A 24,616-nucleotide genomic window follows, 5' to 3' on the forward strand; every position below is an offset into this window, starting at 1 on the left:
TCATTTTGCAGAATGACCTAGCCCATAGGGAGTTTAACACTCATGGAGTTCTTGAAAGCTCAAGTTTTCTTGAAGTTAACCATATCTGTGAGCCTGATCAGTGTTTGGATAGGAGAATTCTTCTCTTGCTGTGTACCTCATGCAATCTGCTTTTCCAAAAGTAGAATAAATAAACAAGGGAAGAGAAATAGAATGTATAAACAAAGATTCAATCAATGAGGATACATTGAAACTCCCCCTTTGGATAGGGGTTCAAAGACATCTGAACAAATCAACATCTGTTGGTTCTCTCAGTTTGGTTCTCCAAGAGACAGGAAAAATAGGGCATCCAAGAAAGAGAAGTATGGGAGTCATGTTAGTGGATGTGTCAGTAGCTAGTGATGAGGGAAACCATGGTTGGTCACCAAATGAGGCATTAAAATAAAAAGTGTCCAGAGGAAGGATGAAGAAAGTGTGCATTAGAGGTAGAGAACATTCCAGTTGCATTAAAATACCTGTTAGAGCAACAACACTTAAGGGCCTAGTTTGACGACCATGAGCAAAACCGTAAAGCACAACCTCATAGCCAATGCCAGTTATGAGACCTCTAAGTGTCAGCTGACGCTGGGCTCCTGAGAGGAGGAACTCCTGGGGGTCCAGCAGTTTGCCAGAATCCACCACGATTATTAGAAAGCTGTCAAAGGCATTCTCTGATGCCATCCAGGACACTGTAAAGCCATATGGATTAATGCCTGAGACAGTGAGGTTTTCCAGTGGGGGCAAGGGCTCTGAAAGAAGGGGAAGGTGTGAAAAACACAAAGGAGAAAAAAAAAGAGTTAGATAAGACAGTGTGTGTAACTTGATATAAACCACAGGTCTGCATGGGGGAGCAGGGGAAACTAGCAACTATTACAGTGTAGTATTAATGGTGAAATAATTGTATATAGTTTTCAAGGTAGATTCATACATGCATATCCATCACTCAGTGGGCTGTATCCAATGCCAGTCCTACTCAGTATAGACCTGTTGAAACCAATGAACTGAATAATTTGGGTCTACTCTGAAGAGAACTTAGTTTGGGTACAATCCAATATCTCCATGGATAGCACAGTCAAGTTTCATGATGTGGTCTATGTTAGCTGCATAAAGGGTTATGCCGCAGTTTGAGACCAGGTTATTAAAAGACCCATCAACACCTGCATGGATCTGTCCTAGTCATAACCGAGACTATGGAAGCTCTGCTTCAGTGCCTTCTAAGATCTATGGCAGTGTTTCCCAAACTTGGGTCTCCAGCTGTTTTTGGACTACAGTTCCCACCATCCCTGACCACTGGTCCTGCTAGCTGGGGATGATGAGAGTTGTAGTCCAAAAACAGCTGGAGATGCAAGTTTGGGAAACGCTGCTCTATGACGGTGGTAGACAAACTTCAGTGTGTTTACTCAGAAGTAAGTCTCAGTGTGGTCAGTGGAACTTGCTTCCAAGTAATTGTGTATAGCAGCAGAGAACCTGTGGCTCTTTAGACGTTGTTAGACATCATCCCTGACAATTGGCCATGTTGGCTGGGATTGATGGCAATTTTAGCCCAACAATATCTGTCTAAAACCTCTGGCAAAGGAGAATTTACCACCTTCCAAGGCAGACCAAGATCTCATGACTACAATTACACGAAGATGGAGATCATATTAACCGTCAATGTTTTCTTCTCCAGACACATAGTAATATAAATTTAGTATTGTCCATTGCCTACTGCTGTTTGGTTTAAAACAAACAAATAGGCAACCCTCAATTGAAAGTCAATCAACTTTGCTCCAGAAAGCTGTAATCCATCAACATTCTTAGATATGGGATAGGCAGTACATGGTGAAAATGCCGCAATCATAATTGCCAATTCATTTTATCCAAATAGGAGGGGAATGGAAGGGGTGGGGGGAACAAACACCCAATGTCTTTTAAAAGGGTACCTGTCATCAACAAAGAGATGAGAGACTCAGTGTGTCTCCCGCCTGTGGTTGTGCCCTGAATGTTAATGTCATAATCAGTATAATCTACTGAGCCTGAGACGAGAGTGTCATGAGCCTCTCCTGACACCGAAAGCTTCTGAGACTCCCGGAACAAATGGGAATCTCTAACATTTACAGCCAACTTTGCAAAAGGCCCATCTCTTGTGGTCCAGGAGAGGTTGAATGTGTTGGCCTTAGCATTTGTGAGTGTAAGCATGCCCAGCTGTGGTTCGACCTCTGAAGAAAAAGGGAACACAAAAAGCGGAAAGAGAAAAGCATTACTGGTTGGCAGCCATGTGGTGGTAGAGAAAACAGAAGGTGCATCACTTAATCAACAACATGTGAGGTTCCCCACCCCTGGCACAAAACCACTAAGTCCAGAGTATAAAAATGACATAACTTGCATCAATGGATGGTCTGCTCATCTAGGAGAGCCCCCCCCAATAAGTCTCCCTTCTCTTTCCTCAAGGTAAGATGTTTTATTTTTTGCCCCGGGAATGGAAGGGAGAAAGATGGGTGTGAGCAGGGACCAAAGCAGAACTGAAGCAGGCACCAGCTCCCAAGAAGCTGTGCTTGCTTCAGCACTGCTTGCTGCATGTGTGAAACCTAACTGACCCCAATTAAGGACTCATGCTAGAACTGCCCTCATGCTGCCATATGGTGACAAAGCAGTGTTGGCATGGTTTTGTAATGCTCATGTGCCTTTAAAGAAACAAGCTCAATGTGATCTCATGATCACCTGAAGATGGTGGAATGTACAGCAACACAGAAGACAGATATAGCACCACCAGACTTAACATGCAAGTTTGAAATAGTTTCCCCAACATTTCTCCACCACTTGGACATTGTCAAAGCATGCTTTTCCGGTCAGATCAGGCATAGCCCTTGGAACTTAAAGGCTCCTGCATGCAATGCAAAATGAAAGAATCCTGTCAGGCAAGACATACAGTAGGATCTTGGTAACCCTGGAGGTGCCTTTGTTAGCAAAACACGCTGGCATCTTGTGGAAGGTATGTTATCATCCTAACCCCAATCAAGGATGATTGGTAGAAGTGACTGTACTCTTGGGCTGGAAGCTCAAGAAAGAGATGGGCTTTGCTTTTCCATTCCAAGTATTGACAGCATAGTAATATATGCAGAGATGCCAGGCAAATGAGACTCTTGATATGTATAATGGAATTGGTACCAACCATGCAGCTTCCCACCTCTCTTTGGTTGATACATTTCAATACTGAAAATATAAGTAACTGAGGTGTCTTCTAGGTCCAACAGCAGAACACTGATATGTGCCATCATAAAGCAAGGTGGCATGCAAAGATTTATCTCTCAGGATGACAAGAACTGTGGGATAGCAAGGCCTCATGATGAAAACATCAAGGCAGGAAGAAGAAAGACAGAAGAAGTGCAATGATGGTCAGTGATGGGAGATCAGATGCAGTGATGCTCTAGAAAAATGTCTGCTGGAACAAGTACATACACATATATTTATATATGCATATATGTATGTTGTAAGTAGCACACACACATACACACACATATGTGATGTAGATTAGCATGTGTGCATATATAGAAGAAGTCCTTAATTGTTGGGACACAACAGTTGTAACAATATTGTCCTCCTTTCAGGTTTACTCCAGTTCTGAGAAATAAGCACCCTTTCTAAATTAAGGCAGGAAGGAAAATATCATACTTGGGGAAACTGCACTTATGAGTAAAAGGAATCAGAGAAAAGGCAAACCTTGGAGGTGATATACCTGTGGTAGCCCATGTCGTCAAGGTCTGGCTACTTTGCCCATCAACCAGGCCATGAAGCTGGAGGGTATAATTAGAGTTCGGTCTGAGATTGATGAGGACAAAGCTCCGAGAGTCCCCCGGCACTGCGTGCTGCTGGGAGTCCAGAGACTGGTTGTTGGTGTTTCTAACATCTAAGAGGAAATGGTCAAAGGCAACGTCCTGCGCTTCCCACATGAGGGACAGGCTGTCAGAGGAAGTATCTGAAACTGTGAGTTTGCTAAGGAGATGTGCAGTTACTATGAGGAAAAAACACATTGGAATCAACATGGGCAAAACTTCCAAGGTGGAATATAATAACAGAAGAACTCAAGGATGCAGAAGAAACATGCCCGGTGGAATCCTACCTGTAAACTTTGGGTTGTATCCGGCTAAATCCTACTGAGCATATATCCACTGAATTTAATGGACTTAAGTTAGTCACTGGGTCTACTCTGAGTAGAGCTAACATTTAAAGCAACCTTTAAAGGGTACTTTTTGGTTGGCCAACTTATACAATGGCAAAAATAAAGGAAAGCAGTAGGTAGCATTGAGATGACTAGGACTGGAAAATGGATCAGTTTTAAAGAGATATATACACAGAATTCTATTATATTATTAATAGAATTCTAACCCATGGGCTTTTCTCACATCGAACTGCCTCTTGTATTGAGAACCTACTCCTGTCTAAACTATGTGCACTGTTGGTTTGTTTTTGTTTTTTGTTTTAAAAAGTCTGGATAATTATATACAAAATTATGTTTAAAAATACATTTATGCATATATTTGTGACAATACCCATAAAATGTCAAGCCTCATGCTGTACTCTGTTTCCTCTGGATACTCTTATACATATATTGAAACATATGCATTTTGATATCAACATGGTGCTCTCCATGTTTTGTTGGACTACTAGTCCCACATAGACTGTGCTAGCTGAGACTGCTTTATAGAGTTATGTGTGTTGCTGTGCCTATCTATTTATGTGCAGGTTACTTCAGTGAATCTTTAGTAAATCTGGGGGGGGGGTATAGTATGTGTATAATATTATATGTATAATGGGAAACTTCATAACTTCATATTTTTAGTGAAACTGGGGTGGGTGGAGACTTTATTGTTAAGATTAAGGCCCCACCTGCACTACACATTTTTAACACGTCAAGGGTGCCAAGAATTGTTAAGAAACCTCTATTCTCTTCACAGAGATACAATTCCCAGAGTTCCCTGGGAACAGTGATTTGTTGTTATACTCATTAGTTCTTCACATGTATAACCAACATCTGCAAGGGGCTACAGAAGATGCTAGATGTGGCTACATATATTCAGCACACTTTCCATTCTCTTCCCTATGAACCTTTGGAGGATCAATAGAAAATATAATCTACCTTAGAAAAAACTACTTAGAAATTTCCCAAGTCCATCAAAATAGGATATTGTGATGGACTAACAAGCATTTCTATTCTCATTTTCCCTTAAAGTGGATGTGTTCTACAGTTCTAGAAAAAAATGGCTGCTTTTCTTCATGGAACATAATAAAATCTCTGCTGCACCACAGCAAAGTCCCAAAATTTAAATAGGCATTGAGTGAATTATTATTATTGGTCCTAAATCTGCCACCAGCCATCTTCACCAGATAACCCTTACTTTCAGTGTTTATAAGAGAGGAAGAAAAACTTATCTCTGTTACAAAATTGTAAGAAGAGCTCTATTGGATTAAAGCCAAAGGCCTACCATAGTCCACCATCTTGTTAACGTAATCTGTGATTCCCCACGACTGGTATTCAGAGGCATACAGACTACAGGGAGAAATTGGCCATTGTGCCTCATGATAGTCTTACCTTCCATGAATTTGTGTACTCCTCTTTTAAAGCCATCCGAGTTGGTGGCCATCGTTACCTCTTTCATAGTTAAACAATGACTTTAAAAGTGGCATACACAAATAGTTAATTTTCTTCTTTATTGCCCCTTCTCCCTACCAAAAAAAAAAAAAAAGAAAAGAAAAGAAAAGAAAAGAAAAGAAAGAAAAGAAAGCCCATGAAAAAAGCTCCAGATATCTTTTCATGTAAGGGAACACTTCAGCACACTTACAATTTTGGTTGTCCATTTCTGCAATTCACCAGAAGGCAATAGGAAGTGTGAAAGAGTAAATGGTGCTGAGGTTAAGGACGGTCTTGAAAAGGAAACTGAGTAACACATGATACACATGAGGTAGGATCATATACCTGTAGTAGCTGTAGCGCTTAATGCCTGAGTACGGAAACCACGAGTAACTCCATAGAGGTAGATAATGAAATTAGTTTTAGGGGACAGCCCTGAGATATGAGCAGCCTTTAAATGGCCTGAGATGTTGTATTCCATGGGTTCCAGCAACCTGTTGGAATCAATAATTTCAATGATAAAGCTCTCGAAGTTTCCTTTGGTGGTGATCCAGGAGAGATTGAAGCCTTCAGGGGTGATGCCCCAAACTGTTAAGTTGCTGACTTCGGGCTTCATCGCTGAAGAAGGGAAACAACATTGAATTTGATTTTAATTTTTAAGTCTGTTCTATTTGACTTCAAGTCCCGAGCTGAACAATGCAGGAGATGAAATGGGGGAGAGACCAGCTCAAGCAAGCAAATAAGGAAAGAAGCTAAAAGCCAATGCAAAATAGATGTTGAAGATAATCAAGGCCCCCATGCGTAGAAGCAGAATGCAGAGCAGCTCCCTAGGAATGATTTTGAGACTTCTCCTATGCACAACTCTAGAGGGGAAAGTTGCAATAATATCTGTTAGATCACACACACACACACACACACACACACACACACACACACACAACTAAGCTGGGAGAAAACTCTCAGGAAATAGCTGCACATTTTTGAAACACTTGCAAAGAAACTTTGTAAAAACTGTACTGAGCTGATAGCATATGGAGTGGAAGAAGAGGCATATTATGCTGCCTGGAGATCTTCAGAATACAGATGATTATAAAAGAAATTAAATGCAGAGGAAAGTGCCTTCGAGCATAGATTTAGGACTATGGTTTTCATGCTGGAAGATTACTTTAATCTACAGCCAAGCCTCAGTTCCTTTCACTCAGTTCCTCAATATTCTGCTAGGGATGTTCTTCAAATAAGGAAAGCATCACAACTGATAAACCCCGTCTCTGTTTTTTAGATGAAAATAGCAGGGAAGCAAGTAGCATGTCAGAAAGTGGTTCCACGGGTTACCATGAAATGAAATAGTCAACCTACAGGAGATTTGCTCGTCATTAGGGAGGGATGGAAACAATGCAGGGTTGAGCAGATGCCATTCTCTCTCTTTCTGCAAAGGAAGGAAGGAAGGAAGCAAGAAATGGTGGCTGAAACAGGTGAGCAGATGCAAAAAAAGAGAAGAAGATACCTGTCATGGATTCAACTGAAAGGGGCTTTGTTCTGTAGCCCCGAGTCACACCATAGAGAGTGATAGTGTAAAGAGTGCTTGGCAGGAGGCCAGTAAGATTCGCAAATCGCAAATAGCCTGGGATGGTGATATTATGTCCATTTTCTGGCTGGTTTGGCTCCTGCACCTGCATGACAAAGTTCTCAAAGGCCCCTTCTCCAGCCGTCCAGGTGAGCTGGAATCCATCCCAGTGAACCTCTGAGACTGATAAATCCCCCAGCTCAGGCTCTTTTTCTAGATATAAAGGACAGAGAGCCAAATTGGTTAATCAGATTTGAAGGTCAAAGAAAGCAAGCAAAGGAGTGATGAGGTACCGCCTGTCTCAAAGCTTTCATGATAATGAGTTCCATTTTTACCTGGTTACGTATTTATGAGCCCCTCTCCCTTTCACTTATACACACACTTCAAGAGCTATATGTCCTAGGAGACAACCTGGGGATAAGATTTCCAAAGGAGATTCAGGAACACAGCTGAGGAAGTAGACATCAGCGAAGCCACATATAAACCTTGATAGCCTCAGTAAAGCTATAGCTTTCTAGCAAGCAAGAATATTAAGCTGTGGGATCTAAAAAGGCAATTCAGGGACTGATTTCCATCTGAAATTCATTTTGCAAGACACACACATACAGTCTGCTGCTTTACATTAACCATTAACAATTCAATATTTGCTCCCCCAAAGCTATTACATGAATGCAGTAACGAATGAGGTAAATGAGGTAAATATTTTATTGTGGGGGCTAAAGCCCCCACAGCCCTTAGGATTTGACTCCTATGTTTTCAAGGAAGGGATAGTGCTCTCTATATCTCCATATTAGTTGTCTTCTATTGGCAAGGGGAGAGAGTCCTGTTTTCATAGTGAACATCAATTTCATATTTTCTGGGATACAGTGGTTAAATGGGTAAAATGTCATGCTTTCAGCAACTAAGAAAACAGATTTTCCTAATATAATGCATTTTTGTATGTTATTTTCACTAATATGCATGCTCCTGTACACATTATACTAGTATATGCATATTTGTACACATTTTTTGGCTGGGTAACTACATCACAAGATTCAGAGCAGTATGAATTTTGATGGTTGTGCTTCAATTCACATTATTTTGGGAAAGTGTGAATTTGGCAGGTTTATCTTTAAATGCAAACTGAATCCTGTTTCTTCCCCATCCTAGTAACAACCCAGTGCATGATCTGTTTCTATAACATTGCCAAAGCAAAGCAGGCATGAGCTTGGACTGAGAGCTACATGTAGCTATTCTGAGCTCTCTAAAAGGAAGAATGGGGTAGAAATATAATAAATATGAGAAATATAGAGGCCTAGATGAGGCGACAGTAGCCAGACACAGCAGGTAGATTAAGAAAAGAATAAATACAGTCTTGAGTTAAGAGCTTCTTGGATGGACAACAGATATCTGGCTATAAACATTCCTTCCAAAAATGAAATTCCTCTATTTATTATACTCTAAGCAAAGCCTCCAGCTTCTGCTGCTGCCATTTCTATATATGGTTCATATTGTTCATATTGAGAATATGAATGCTATAAAGAATTTAAATGTGATCCCTCACTGTTACTTCAGCCATAGCTCAGCGGGAGAACATCTGCCTTGCATGCAGAAGGTCCCAGATTCAACCCTGAACATTTCCAGGTAGGGCAACGAATGTGTCCTGAGTGGACAGCTATTACCAGGCAATTGGGGACAATAGTGTGCTAGATGGACCAATGGTCTGCTTCACTCTAGGGCAGCTTCCTATCTCCCTAAATCATACCAGATGGGAATGTTTTCCTGGATGCTGACTGGGGTAAATCTGTCTTCTTTACTACCTAGAGAGATGGACCTGAAACCTCAGGGAGTGGCTGTTAGTCAGTATTGACAGCACAGGGCCTAGATGCAGTGGTTTTCTTTCTCCCAGGAATCAGCCAACCCTTTACAATGGAGTAGGAACTTCCTGCTGCTGAGGAGGTGAAGAGTATGAAGCATTTTTACTGATGTTAATGAAAACAAGTAGAACTTTGACTGTCTTTGTCTCAAATGGAACTATACTTCAGTCTGTCCGTGGTCCTTGAGCAGAAGGAGTTAACCAGAAGGAGAGTCAGTGTGTCCTAGTGATTGGCATGCCAGAAAAAGGGTGGGGGAGACTCAGGTTCAAATCCTAAACTGCAGCTATGAAGCTAAGTCTACCCTACCACACAGGGATGTTGTGAAGACAACACTGGTGGGGCAGGGAATGTGTGTCACCCTGAGCTTCAAGGAGGAAATGCAATTTAAATCCCTGTTGTTACAGTGGGATTTGAGACCATCTCACTTAATCTGGATCAGGGCCTTGGAACTATTCATACCATTTCTTTTTCTAGTACCCCAATCCCACAAAACAAATCCAACTAAGTTCTGCTAAGAGTAGACCCACTAAAATCAATGTACCTAAGTTATTTATGCCCAGAGTGTGACTGACATCGGCTTCAGCTCCTAAAAGCCCACTCATGTTTTGCTTTGGAGGAATGCTATCAAATTGCCCCCATCTTTGCTTCCATGGGTTGTTCCTGGGGGACATCAACTTAAGAATCACAGAAGCCAATTCAGAAAGCCAAGCCTGGGTTACTCAAGCTGCCTGATGCTAAAGGAGAACAAAGGGACTCAGTGTCATTTCACAGCAGAAGGGATGAAGCAACATGTCTTGTATGATTTGGCTCAGGATGGAAGATTCCTTGCCTTAGAGGCAATCAAGGGAATATAATAAGGGAACAATCACCTCCCTGAGTCACATCCCAGCATCCTTCCGGGCCCTTGTTTGAATGGTCCTCCTGGTGCTTATATATTGGGACAAGCGCAACTTCACTTGGAGACAGAGGGAGACAGAAGAGCGGCTAGCAGAACTTCGATGCAAGAGCTCCTGTACTTATCAGTACTTCCACGGAACCAACTTGGGCCCCAGGTTATGGGTGCCCAGTGCACGTGACGTCATGATGTCACATTGCAATGTGACATCATTACGTCACACACATTCCCCGGCCTCAGAACCCGATTTCCCGTGGCACTGGAAGTCAGGTTCTGAGACCTCACAAGGCCTAGGACGGCATCTCTGAGGTCTCACAAGGCCTCGGACATGACTTCCGGTGCTTCATGAGGCACCAGAAGTTGAGTCAGGGGCCCTGCGGTGTGGGTGCTCGGGCACTCAGAGCCCCCTATAGTTGGCGCCCCTGTCCAGCAGGAAGAGGTGGGTGGGGAAGAAATAACTCTGGGCTGATGATCACTGATAAATAAAAAACAAGAAAACCGTAGGTGGTTTAGGCTTTGATGCCAGAAATGTCCAGATCTGGACATCTGAGCTCACTTGTTTATACAACTTTTGCTCAGACCTCGTTTATACAATCCCTAGAAGAATATGGAACACAGGAAGCTGGCTTTTATTGTGTCAGACCTTTGGCCCATCTAACTCAGTATTGTCTACATAGTGTTGTGACCAGTGTAAGCCCTATTCAGAGTAGACCTACTGTAATTAATGAACATGGCTAACTTGAATTCCTTGATCTAAATAGGCGTGCTCCCAGTTCAATACAACTCACTGACTGGCAACATTTCTCCAGGGTTTCAGGCCAGAGTCTCTTATAGCCTTACCTGGAAATTCTGGGGGATTGAAGCTGGGAATTTCTACATGCAAAGCATGTGCTCTACCACAGAGCTACAGCCCTTTCCCCTGGAAGATGGGAAGCTGCCTTATACAATTGCTCAATCTACTCTGTATAGTTTACACTGGCAGTGGCTGTCCAGGACTTCAGGCAGGAGTCTCTCCCAGCCCTAGCTAGAGACACCAGGGGTTGAATGTGCAGTCTTCTGCATGCAAATCAGGTGCGCTACCACTGAGCAGGAATGGGAATGCCCCTCAGAATCTGGACCTTCCTCATATAGAAGTTGACAGATAAAACTAGGCAAGATGAGAGCAATGAATACCTTCCCACCATCCCTTTCCACAATAGACCTTTACGTACCCAATAATTTATTTCATGCAGAGAGATTCCAGTTATTTATAGCATGTGCATTTTTTAGAGTTTTGCCTTGGCAGATCGTTAAAAGAAACTGTCTGTCTTGAAATTTTCAAATGATTGGTATTGGATATGAGACTCTAGAAGAAAGCCCTTTCCCTTCCTTGTGGTCCCTAAGTACTCAATACCTAAATGGGGGAAATGTGGAGCATGTGCTAATTTGGGGAACATCTGCATTTCACTGTCCTGGGTTCTCAAAACCAGATGGGACTATAGAGGTGAAGAAAAAACCTTCCATGTGGTGTTAATGAGCTGCCCATACCAGTCCCCCACCATCAAAGAACTCTATTTTTTATTGCTGAAACATAAAAGGAACAATGGGGATTTCATTAACATCCAGACACTAATCTGAATATCAAGGCACATCTTGTAAATATGTACAGAAGGAAACTTTGATCTTGTTACTTCTTTAGCTGCACAGACCACCAAAACTGGAGCTAAAGACTTGGAGTGGCTGGCTGGGAAACTCATTCCTGAAAAGTTCTTTCCTAGAAAGAAGATGCTGTTATCATATTTATGGCTGCAAACATTAATCAGATGTAAGCTTGTACCTTTGATGGTTTCTCTCCCAGTGAATGAGCTCTTGCATGACAAGGGCCATATTCACACCATACATTTAGAGAACTATAGCACCATGTTAAACAGTCATAGCTTCCCCCAAAGCTACCAGTCCCAGACTTCCCAGTGAAGAGAGGTTGATTGTTAGACCACTCTAGAAACTGTAGCTCTGCAAGGGGACGGGGGGGGGGGTCTCCTAAGAAATGTCAGCACCCATAATGAATTACAGTTCCCAGATTGTTTTTAAATTGGCTATTTAAAGTTGTATCATAGTGCTTTAAATTTAAGGTGTGAATAGGGCTAAGTTCAGTGTCCCTAACCTGTCCCAAGTCAATCTAGAAGACTATTTAATGTGGCAGCTTGAATCGCCATGCAAATAACCGCATAGTGTCCTGGTTCCATACTTTGCAAAAGAGGCATATTACAGGGCTCATCTCTGGGGACAAAGCACATTTGCTGCTCATGTGCCTGCCCACTGGAACTCTTGAAACATTAAAATGATGCAAACATAAGCTGGAGCAAGAGGGAAGTGGGGCTGATGACAGAAAAGGTATATTATGGGCTGCCTGTCTTTTTTTTTGTCTGCTGTACCCACACCCCATAGCAATTTAAGCCTACAGTTTGGTTGGAGGCATGAACTGAAGGGTCAGAGCCAAAGGGTCAGTGTACAAGGGGCTATTGACTTCAGGCCCTCAGCCTTGGGCTGTAAACCATTGTGCAATCCAAGAACCTATTTGGGGAGATGCAAACACAAGGCACGTACCAGTAGAGCCAACCACTGTTGCAGGCTTGCTCTTGTGCCTGCCCTTCTCTGCCACAAGGTTGATGGTATACTCTGTCCCAGCATCTAGGGACCTTAGGATGTGAGACGTGCTATCGGCAGGAATCTGCATTTCATTCTTCCTCCCATCAGGGGTCATGTAAGTAAGGCGATAGCGATCAATTTTAGCCCGGGGTATTTTCCACCGCAAAGTGAGAGTTGTCTCGGTAGGATCAGTGATTTCCAAGTCCTTGGGACGATCCAGATCTGTGTGCAAAGAGAAATAAGAGAATTGTAGAGTTGAGGGACCATTTTGGGCCATGTAGATCAATCTATTTAACAAGGCTCAGTTAATGAACAATTGTTTTTGGGTGGAGCTGGAGCAGTATATTCTGTTGATCCTGTTCTTCTGGACTACAAGCTGTGTAAAAAGTGCAGAGAGAGATTGAGTCGCCTTCTACTGAGAACTGTTATTGGAAGATTCCCAAACATTTGGTACTGTATTGCTTAAGAAATGTTTCCTCCTATATTACTGAAAGGGTTGCAAAAGGGTTGTGGGGGTTGCAGGGGTGTGGAAGCAAAAAATGTAATGCATGTTGGGTGAACAGTATGGTACAAGTCCGCTCACCTTCTGTGGTGGGCAGCATTGTGGCCAGGTATCCAGGCCCATGCAGTGATCCCGTGGGGGGACAGGTTTTGACACCCCCCTCATTGCCATCTCAGCCATGTCACCAACGTTTGAATTGCAGCAAGGGCAAAATGACCTCAGTACATTTTAAGCAGCTAATGTGACCATACTGTACCCTTAAACACATTACATCTAGTAAGTACTTATCCTCTTCAGTGTAACAATCCCATGGATATTCAAAGAGTAATACCATTCTTTGAAAATCTTTGAATCCCCTTTGGCAGGTTTGGGAAACCTCAGGCTGGAGATCTGAACACAGCCCTCAAGGCCTCTCTCTCCAACCCTCAAGACTGGGATACTTCCCAGGGCACACCCCTCACTAGTCTTGCTTCACAAACTCCTCGAGTCTTTCTGCCTGGTGAAAATGTGTCTTCCTTGAACTCTAATAATGCAATTATCAGACTGCCTACATGGAGGAGATGGAGGGGTATGTGTGTATAGAAACTGTATAATGGTGGCATTTACATTTGCTGTTCAACATACTTCTGTATCTGGCCCCGACTCCATAGACCTGTGGCCCTCAAAATGTTGCTCAGAAGGGAATGTGGCCCTCAGGCTGAAAAGGGTTCCCCATCCCTGCCTTATGATGAAATTGTTAGTTGCGCAAACAGTGTTGCCTCTGCAAACCCTTAGATAGATCCTGTTGCTTGGCTGCAATTTTGTATGCGCTTTTGGGACACATTTCCTGATATAAGATACAGTGGTGAGCAGATGGCCTGCAGTTCAGACCTGGCCTAGTGACAACCACTGGTTGACCACCACTATTAGTGATTTGAAAGAAACTTTTTAGTCCATGCCAATGTCCTCTTCAGAAGTGGCTTCAAGAGGGAGGTAAAACAGCCCTACCCACATACCAGTTTTCTGACTCCCCTCTCTATTCCAGGACAGACAGAGTGCCAGTTAGAAATTTGCTGATACAGGAGGAAAGAGTGCAGTGTGCTCCAAATTTACGTGGCTTTATGCATGACAGAGCCTAGCAAGCTCTCTCTGCAATTTTGAAATGTACATATATCCGCAGAACGTTGGCACAATATTTATCCATTTTTTGAAATCACTGGTCTAGTTCAGTCCTGGGAACTTTGTTCTCTGTAGTTCCCTCTGTATTGAAAAAGGTATTGGTTCTAATCTAGATAATGTGAGTTGTACTCTTAAGAGTGCAGAAAAATCATTTGTGAAAGTATGTGGGATATTCTGAATGTTCATTCACCTGGTGCCCAAGGTAATTTAGCACTTCCTATGTGAATGCACACTGCATCCAACAAAAACACTGGCCTGGTTTGTATGTAATAAGCAAACACGTAGGCTCCCTGACAGGAGAATGAAGCCAATTTGCTTCTCCCCAGCCATTTTGGTGCTGTGCTGTGCCAAACTAAGCCATGGTTTGGCTCAGCATGTCATCCAAGCTTTGAGCCAGGATTTAGCTCTCTCCAAACAGACCATGAGCTCATACAGGTTTGCTCTATAGTTTACAGCTTGTGGAGAGAGTTAAAGCACAAGCCCAGGTTTGAATGACCCTCTAAGCCAAACCACAGTTTAGCTAAGCATAGCAGCAAAGTGAGCACGGAGGTGTAAGGCAGCCATGATCTCCTCTCTGGACACCAGCACATTTGCTTATTTGCACCATACCACTATTTGGCTCAGGGTTACATACTAATGGGGAAAATGTGGGTTTCAAAGAGGTCTGTCTACAAGTTTTGGAAACCAATATCACAAGAAGGGAACCCCAACTATACACGCAAGTCCTGGTTTAAGTGGGCTGTGGTGATGGTCTACAGTCTCACTAACTGCCAGCCCATTAGAGAAAAAAATAAATTATAATAATACTTATAATGATTCCTGTTTTCACTGGCTCCCCTTATTTTTCTAGGGCCCAGGGGCCAAATGTGGCCCTCCAAGCCTCTCTATCCAGCCCACAGGACTCCTCCCCAGGCCATACCTTCTCCTCAACGCCCATCTCTCAGCAGCACTGCCCTGTGACTTTTTCAAGTGCTTTTGCCTGAATCGTATGTGACATTGAATTGTGATTATTCCCCTTTCTTCCCTGGATGGAGGATGTTGAAAGGTATGTGTGTGTTTAGAAACCTCTCACTTCTGCAAAGCTGGAATGGAGCCTACTTTTTGCCTCTGGCCACACCCACTACTAGCGTGCATCTCTAAAAGGGATGCCCCTGAGGGGAAGCATCCCTTGAACTGGAAAAGCTTCATGACTCCTGTAATACTGAGTGTTTAATGGAGACTGTCACAGTCAGGGTCATGCTGCAGCCCTGGGTGACAATACTTGAATCAAGACCTGCATAATGTATTCTGTGGCTCAGGAACCCAGGCATCAGTATCTTAAGCTGGGAAAGATGGAGAAAGTATTTATATCAAATCTGGACAATCCAAAGGCTTTGTACTGCTAGTCGATCACTGCTGCTATTCCTTTCTGTGTCTGAAGAGGGCACTGAAGCCTGGCTACACATACAATCCACAGCCCCGGGGTTCCTGGCAGGCAATTTGTTTCCTATTATAAAGAAGATGAGACATTTTCCTACCAGTTCCAGCATTAATAGTGGAAGGAGAGCTCTCTTTGTCCTGCTTCACAGCTGTCACTCCAATGCCATATTCTGTTCCTGGCCTGAGACCTAAACAACAACAGCAACAACAGAAATAGCTCTTTATTCATGTTGCCATTTGATTAAAGAAGTTTCAATTAATTACCGGTATATGTTCTTAAATCAATCAATTAATATATTAAACAAGTATACATTTTCATAGGAATAAAACCTTAGTTGTGAAGATTTTAAAAGTGCAATTATTTATCTTTTATATTAAACATATATGTTTTGCCATCTCTGTCAGTCAAAAAGGTGTCCCCCTCTTTTATTTAATAAAAGAGATTAAGAACTTGTGAATGCCACAGCATGATAGGATTTGTAGTCTTATAACTAGCCCTTCATGATAAGATTTGTAGTCTTAAGAATGCAATTCAAGCCTGAGGCCATGCAACTTATATAGACATTTGGTCCAACAGTAACTTGACTACCTTTCAGGTGAACCATACCTGTGAGTGTAGCTTTGGTTGTGGCTTGGTCACTTCTGGGTACTGTGACTTCAGCATGATCTCCACCAGAAATGGGGGCATACTTAATTCTGTAAGCTTCTGGTGTTGCTTGGCTGTTCTTCCATTCCAGGGTGATGGTACTGTCTGTCTGAGATAGGTGTTTCAGATTTTTGGGAGCATCCAGTTCTGGGCAGAAGAAGGAAGGTGGTTAACTGTTAGCAAAGTTTGTGTATGCAGAACTGCAGGGGAAGCTTTGGGCTTAACAAATGTTAGGACATGTTCCCCATTAGTGATGGGCAAACTTCCTTCTGCTCTGTTCAGATTTGGTTCAGCATTTATGAACTATCTCTTTCTAACAGCACAGTGGTTTCTGCCCAATGCCAAGCCTACTCACAGTAGACTCATTGGCATTAATGGACATGACTAACAGGTTCATTCATTTCAGTGGGTCTACCCTGAGTAGAACCTAGCTGGATACAACCCAATACTTTCAACCTTGGTATGTTAGCATAGATAGGAAATCTGTAGCCCTTCAAGTGTTGCTACACTACAATCCCAGTGAACACTAACCATTAGCCATGCTGGTTGGTACTGAAAGGGATTGGCATTCAGCAACATCTGCAGACTGCAGGACTACAAGTTCCCCACCCTTGTGATAGAGCAGCAGTTTCTGGATTAAATCCCAGGGTGCCTTGGTGTTGCTCAGAAGATTCTCAAGATATTCCTCAATGTGGTGGCACACCAGTATTCCCAGTACTCCCAAGCATTTCCAGAGAAGTGTGTCTGCAAATGCACTTTGGGTGAGCTTTGGTGCACATCTGCAGTTCATGTGGAGCAATAGTGATGCTCAAAGGCTTAACTAGTACACTGAATGTGCCCCGTGGATTGCTCCATAATGTTCTGCAGTGCACCATGGTTCCAAGGCAGTTATTTGTTGTCAGAAAAGTAAAAAAAAGATCGAATCAGTTCTCCGAAAGTAGATAGTTTTAAAAGTAATGGATTTGGTACTTGGTAGAAGTCTGCTCTGAGCTTGCAGAGCTCAAGGGCAACACGCACTGGCCTCTGCAATCAGCCAATAGACCAAGGCCCGCTGGGGGGCTGCTCCCCCTGTCTCCCAGGAAGAACGACATGTCAAGAAAGAGACTAGCCTGGACCCATCCATTGGCTGAAGCAGCTGCTGCTGCTTTGCCAGAAAAGGACACCCTGCTCCAACTACCTGTTGGAGTTCTTGAACTGGAACTGTAGAAGCAGGTAATGGAAAAGAACACTCTGGTCCCAACCATTGGCCAAAGGAGCAAAAGTCATCAGCTGCTATTCAGGCAAGAACTCCAGCAAGAGAAGACCAGCCTGGTCCCAACTTGTAGCTTATGGTTTGCCAATTTGCTCTGATCATACACTTTGCTTTGCCAAGTGATCTGGGAGAAAGTCAGATCCAGTACAATTAATACAAGACCTGACAAGCACATAGAGCTGAAAAGGGAAGTGGGAAAGTGAGTGTGTCTTCCAACTTCCTCCCCCAGCTCTATGCAGTTCTCAAGGGATGAAAAAAAGTAAATTCCTCACCACCTCATGACTAAAAGGGCATTGAGTGAGAGGGAGCTCAGTGGGTCTATTGGCACCAAAGTTATAATTCAAGGACACCATTGCATCCATCGCTGCCACACTGGAAACCATGGTAGGTAGGTAGGTAAGTAGGAAGGAGAACTCTGACCACTTATTACCTGTGACAAAGGTTTCCGTCACAGGGTCACTCTCCATATCCCCACGTCGGGACACTAGGGTCACCTCATATTCGGTATGTGGTTTCAGATTCCCAATAGAGTATTGGCTATCATCCTTTGAGAGGTCGATGGTTGTTCGGTCCCCTGGGACATCCTTGGGCCCAAAAGTCAGCTCAACACCATCAATCTCAGCCAATGGTTTAAACCATGTGATCAGTGCTGTAGTGTCTGTAACATCATTTGCCTCGATCTGGCTGGGGGCATCAAGCTCTGTTGAGTACGAAAAAGGATGAGACAGGGATTTAGAATATTTGGATACCATACAACTCCTTGATGAATAGGCCTTTTAAAGGGTTCAAAAATAAATTTGAATGAATTGCAAAAATTATCTGGGGTGGGGGTGTGCAGAGACCATACATCTCCACCTCAAAACAGTCTTCATTTTCATTTAATTAATTAATTAGTTGGCTAGTTAATTTACCACATTTTCTAATTTTTTCTGTACTGTATCTAATAAAACATATAAAACTTGATAAAATGTTTTCCACATGTGGTGAGCAGCTATTCAATCTGACAGTTGCTACAGGCACATGCAGAGACCCCCCCCCCCAGTACTGCTGCCCACTCACTAACCCTCTAGGGAAATCCATATTCTTTTTGCAGCAGCAACGAGAACTGCAGTGACATAAAGTGCTTTTATTGTTCCTCTTTACTGCTGTAAGAATCTAGACACAGCAGGAAGGTGACCCAACAGAAATACAGAGAGATAGTTTTTTCAACGAATGGCTCTACATCCTCCACAGTTCCATTGTACTCTTCCTTTTCCTATCCCAATGTGTGTCAATATTATGTTACTAGTCTCTCCAACAGTGTTGGCTCCCAGTTCTTGTGGGGCATCTAGAAGGAGGCTGTCAGTGGGCCCCCAGCCCTTGCCTTTTAATTAGGCCTCCTCTCCACTATGAAATGAGTAGCCATCCTGTTAGATGCAGCCCACACTATGTGAGATGTTAAAGGTAAAGGGACCCCTGAATGTTAGGTCCAGTCGCAGATGACTCTGGGGTTGTGGCGCTCATCTCACTTTATTGGCCAAGGGAGCCGGCGTGCAGCTTCTGCGTCATGTGGCCAGCATGACTAAGCCACTTCTGGTGAACCAGAACAGTGCACGGAAACACCGTTTACCTTCCCGCCGGAGCGGTACCTATTTATCTTCTTGCACTTTGACGTGCTTTCGAACTGCTAGGTTGGCAGGAGCTGGGATCGAACAATGAGAGCTCACCGTGTTGCGGGGATTCGAACCACCGACCTTTCACTCGGCAAGCCCTAGGCTCTGTGGTTTAACCCGCAGCGCCACCCGTGTCCCACCTATGTGAGAGGTTAGGTGACTGCAGTTCTGAGAAGCAAATTATCTTTCCAATTGCTGCCCGTTACATTGTGGAGGTGAGGAGGGAGGACATGTGAGAAAGGTTTCAACTCCTATGACTTGCTCTTTGGCTATCATGCCCCAAACCAAGAATCCTCATGTGCCAAGTGGTCCTACCACAGGAGTTCCAAGGAGGAGACTTGGTTCTTCCATGCGGACCTGCTGCAACCAGATCCCTCATCTTGTTCCTTGAGCTCTAAGGAGATTCCTGACCAATGGGTGAAACCTGACCAGTGGGTGGACCAGAGATTCCCCAGAGGATCAGGAAAGACTTGAGGAGCTTTCTTTAAAGAAAGAAGGGAAATGGGTATGTTCAGAAAGAAAAGACTGAGAGGTGAAATGATAGTCATCTTCAAATATTTGAAGGTCTGTAACACGGAAGGTGGACCAAGCTTATTTTCTGGTGCTCCAGAGGGTTGGATCTGAACAAACGGATTCATATTACAAGAAAGGAGAATCTGACTAAACATTAGGAATAAAGTTCTGGTGGTAAGAGCTGTTTGACAATGAAATGGACTACCTTGGGGAGTCATGGACTCTCCTTCATTTGAGGTTTTCAAACAGAGTTTGGATGGCTATCTGTCAATGAAACTTTAGATATGATTCTTGTGTTGCAGGGGGTTGGACTAGTCGACCATTGATGTCCCTCCCAACCCTACAGTTCTATGATTCTCTAATTCTAAGTCCCCCAGCTTGAAACTTTGCTGCACAGAAGACACCAATGTGCACAGAAAAAGTAACAGGCCCTTTAAATAAGATTATACACCAGTTATCCAACTCCTGAATTCTAAAATGAACTGCTTTTGGGCAGGCTAAGGCTTTGACTGAGTCAGATAAAGACAGTCTCATATTGCCCAAGTTTGAGTTGGGCTATCTGGAGTGTTCTGCAGCTGTTGAGGGGCAGGGTGTCTGGTGAGAAGAAGGAGCTCTTCTTGCATGGGCCCTTTCCCAGCAGTGGAAGTTAAGAGGAAGAGGTTGGTTTGACTGGTTTGCTTTCTCCCTTCCCTTTCACAGCACAGATCTAGTGTTTGCTGTCAGACCCTGACATCTCATTTTCTCACTATGGAAAGAGTAGTGATTTTTCAGTATTCTGCAATTGCAGTCTCTATTGGGAAAAATAGATTCAAATCAACTTTTAGTGTTAAAATGTTCTCCAGTGATAATGCTTGTGGTTTGGATATAGAGTACTTCACTATGCTTTTGTTGATGACCTTGTTCATACTTTGTTTGGTGAGAAGCCTCTTGAAGATTACAGCAACTATCAGTTTTGACAGTTGCTACAGTCATCCACTGCAAATCCCATCCATTCTAGCTTCTCTCAGCATTGCTGCTTGCTCACCTTCTCAGGGTATTTATTTTCTTCTTGCAACAAACAAGAGAAGCAACTCACTAAATAATCAGACTAATAACTGGCACAGTCACCTAGAGGCTGATCACATTCAGTTGCTACTTACTTGTTGTTATTACCCTGGAGAGGCCAGGTCCTCTGGTTTGATTCTTCACAACATAAAGAGACACATTATATTGTTGTCCTGGTGCCAAGCCTGGCTGCAGATACGATGTTTGAGGCTTCTTTAGACTGTTCCTGATTCCCACATTGTCTTCCTCCTTCTGCAGTGCATAAGTTAAACAATTGGAATTTAAAGAAGCAAGAAATGTAACCAGGACCCTTCACATCACAAGGGACCCACTCATAGGTCATATCTTTCCTTACCAGGCTGTTAAAAACAATCTCCCATCCACTGAATGGGATGTCCAGGGGGTCCCACTCCACCTCCACTGATGTCTCTTTAATAGATTTGAACTTCAAGCCATCTGGAGCGGGCAAATCTGGAAAGCAATAGCAGAAAGCAGATGCATGAGGCATGGCTTCAGCATTCAAACCATATTCATTAAAAATATATATAGAAATACCCCCAACACTATATGCTAGAACACTACTTGAAAGCCAGTAAGCTACAAAGAAGAAATTCGACATACTGGGAACACACTATCAAATTTTCCCCCTGTCATTCTTGAGGAAGGCCCAGGATTTAGGACTGAAACAAAGCAGTTCCTCCAAATCCATCAACTCATTGGAAGGTTGCAAAGGACCACATTGCAATGTGGGGTGGGGCGTGTCAGTACGCCTTTCAACCGATGTCAGCGACTGGGCTCAATAACTGATTCTGCCCCAACTGGGCTAGGCAACTGGAGCACTTCCAAAGACCTTCCACTCCTGAAAAACAGGTCTCAGTGCACTGGACTCACAACTGTGCATTGTGAGCACCAGACTCAGCAGAGAAGAAATAACGCGGAAGCTAGCTGTGAAGCATAACTTCTTTTATTTCTAATAGCTACTGCAAACTAAAGAACTTCTGGCTTGCATGAGTGTTACAGCTCCCACTCAGCCATCTAGTCACTACATAGATAAGACTCTCTCCACACACAGAGTCAGGCAGGCAGTCAGGAGTGGAAGAGAAGAGCAGTTTCCACCCCCTCTTTTCTGAAAACATCAGAGCAGGAGATTCTTGCAATGGGAGGGGGTGAAAATATCAACAGGGCAGGAGGGGGGGCTGTAAAAATAGCTTAAATCTTTTCATGCTCTGCTCCTTGGCCCATTTCCCCCCTTTGCCTACATGTTGTCATTCCAGAGTAAGAGCATTGCCTTCACTCAGGTTTGGCTTTCTGATGAAGTGCCTTCCTGCTTGGTTCTGCAAGGGGCAACACAGAGAATTAGGAGGAAGAAGCTGATAGGCAGTTCTACCCTCTGGGCTGGTCCTAAGTTAAAAAGGTAGGCAGGTGAGAGCTGGCAGGGCATTGTCAGGCCCCATTCACCCTACTGGACCAGCCTCCTTTTCTAAATAAGATGTGTTTTGCACTTGGCTAGTACTGGAGAAAGGATTTCTGAACCAGGGGAAATGATGGTTGCCCCAACTAGTACCCACTTAATTACATCTGGGCTCATAGCATAGAAGCAATAACATAGAAGCAAACAGCAGTGCACCCATGTATTCCATCCTGATTTTACAGGAAGGTAAGTGTTTTGTAGACAAGCAAGTTAGTTGAATGGCTCAGCTGGGCTTTAATGTACTTACAAGTGGCTACACGGGCACTAATTGGGATGCTCTTCTTGTTCTTCAGGATGGCAAAAACACGGATGAAGTATTCTACACCAGGCTCCAGCTCTCGGATGGTGGCTGACGTATGGTTCCCAGGCACTCTGAACTCAAAGTCTAAGCCACCAGTTCCGGTAGGGATGTAGGTGATGAGGTATTCAGTGACCACATTTTCATTCTTCCATTCCAGGTTGACAGTCTTGTCAGTCACATCTGTAACTGTCAAATCTTTTGGAGGCAATACTAATAAGAGAAATTAAAAGATAAAATAAAAACATGTACTATGGCAGAGAATCAAATGGCATGTGTTTTTAAAACTGAGACACAGATCATTTGCCCTGATAAGGGCTAGGCTGCATGATCAGGGTAGTCATTTTGGACTGTAGGTGGGGAATGAGGGTTCTGATGGCTCCCACCAGCACCCTATGTATGCTAGAACCTGGATTTCATATTGCTTGTTGTTGTTTTTAGAGGGGAAAATGCTACCCATACCCTGCTGTTCAACATAGTACAGTTAAAAGAGGTCTCTATTAAATGTTTGTGCTGAACCTTTAGCTCGTTTCTAACTTTGAAGCCATCTGCACTATGCATTTAGAACAGTATCATAGCACTTTAAACTGTAACGGCTTCCCTCAGAGACTCCCGGAAACAGTTTGTTTAGGGTGCTGAGAGGAGGTTGTTTTTCTCTTCACTCTAGCCTTCTCTTACTTCCCCTCCATGCTTTAAAGCTCTGTCCAAGTGCTCTTTTTGTTGTTGCTGCTCCTGAGCTTTCCCCACAAAAACCTGCTCTTTACAGCTGAATTGGAGGAAACGGAAATCCACAGAAAACCCAAATTGCTTTTTGTTGCACTTCAGTTTTAAAGAGCAGGTTTTCATAGGGAAAGCACTGGGGAGGAAAAGAAAGAGTACTCAGGCTTGGAACTTTAAAGTGCAGACCTCTGCCTAGAAAGTGTGGGGCAAAATGGGCCAATGACAAAATGGGCCATAGATATTGGTTACAACATATTAAGTAAACCTACAAAAGATTATGTACCGGTGGTACTTGACACCTAGAAAAATTAGTAAAAATGTATTTAAAAGGGTCTAATTTATGCTGGAAGTGCCACGAACTGGAGGGAACCCTGATCCATATGTGGTGGTCATGCAAATATGCTCATGTAAATTATCCACACAGAATTAAAAACAGATTCTCAAGCTCACATTTCCCCAAATACCAGAGGCCTTTCTATTAGAGATAATAGGTGATGACATTCCAAAAAAGGCACTCAATATTTTTTTTGTACACAACCACTGCAGCTAGAATAGTATATGCAAAAAGAAGAAGAAGAAGAAGAAGAAGAAGAAGAAGAGGAAGAAGAAGAAGGAGAAGGCAAGAAGAGATACCCACAAAGGAAATCTGGCAGAACAAATGGATAGAATGCATAGAATTAGTAACCATGACGGCAAAACTAAGGAATAAGGATGAGTTACTCACCCCAAAGAATCCTGGGAGTTGTAGTTTCCCCCTGCACAGAGCGACAATGCCCAGCACCCTTAAACTACAGTTGTTAGGATTCAGGGGGGCAGAGCTATGAAGCCAAGCTGAACAGCTGCTTAACCCAGTTACAGATAGGTAGCCGTGTTGGTCTGCCATAGTCAAAACAAAATAAAAAAATTCCTTCCAGTAGCACCTTAAAGACCAACTAAGTTAGTTCTTGGTATAAGCTTTCGTGTGCATGCACACTTGGTGTATCTGAAGAAGTGTGCATGCACACAAAAGCTCATACCAAGAACTAACTTAGTTGGTCTTTAAGGTGCTACTGGAAGGAATTTTTTTATTTTGTTTTGAATAAGGATGAGTTAAAGATAAGAAAAGAGTGGAGGTGTTTTGGAGATTATCTTATAGGGTATAATATACAATTTAACCTACAAGTAGGAGTTAACATATGAGTAGCAGATAACATCAAAAAGGAAGTCTTGAAATGATAATGGGTAAAATATGAGGATATGCAGCAGATCAAGATTTCCATAGTATGCCACAGAGAGATGGATTAGGAAGTCTTTGGAAAAGAAGTGATGAATACAGTACAATGTGTGCATAAAAGCTGTTAAAATTTCATAAATAAAAAACAAATAAATAAAA

General features: G+C 43.1%; 1 protein-coding gene across 6 annotated transcripts in view; it reads right to left on the reverse strand.

Moving 5' to 3' along the window:
* The window catches only part of TNC (tenascin C), an 80,799-nt gene that overhangs the window by 24,584 nt on the left and 31,599 nt on the right, over nt 1-24,616 (reverse strand). For 2 of the 6 annotated variants that reach the window (XM_081847416.1, XM_081847415.1), the window contains exons 4-15: nt 22,474-22,737; nt 21,111-21,226; nt 20,851-21,007; nt 17,977-18,246; nt 16,256-16,441; nt 15,747-15,836; nt 12,528-12,791; nt 7,131-7,403; nt 5,972-6,244; nt 3,734-4,009; nt 1,941-2,216; nt 495-767 (exon numbers count right to left, since the gene is read on the reverse strand). In XM_081847416.1, the coding sequence (XP_081703542.1) occupies nt 495-767; nt 1,941-2,216; nt 3,734-4,009; nt 5,972-6,244; nt 7,131-7,403; nt 12,528-12,791; nt 15,747-15,836; nt 16,256-16,441; nt 17,977-18,246; nt 20,851-21,007; nt 21,111-21,226; nt 22,474-22,737 (2,718 nt within the window). The remainder of the gene's footprint in view (nt 1-494; nt 768-1,940; nt 2,217-3,733; nt 4,010-5,971; nt 6,245-7,130; nt 7,404-12,527; nt 12,792-15,746; nt 15,837-16,255; nt 16,442-17,976; nt 18,247-20,850; nt 21,008-21,110; nt 21,227-22,473; nt 22,738-24,616) is intronic. The other 4 variants (XM_081847420.1, XM_081847419.1, XM_081847417.1 and 1 more) reach the window with 3 other exon arrangements.

Source organism: Podarcis erhardii, assembly GCF_964252035.2.
Source record: "Podarcis erhardii genome assembly, chromosome: Z".
NCBI classification, from domain to species: Eukaryota; Metazoa; Chordata; class Lepidosauria; order Squamata; family Lacertidae; genus Podarcis; species Podarcis erhardii.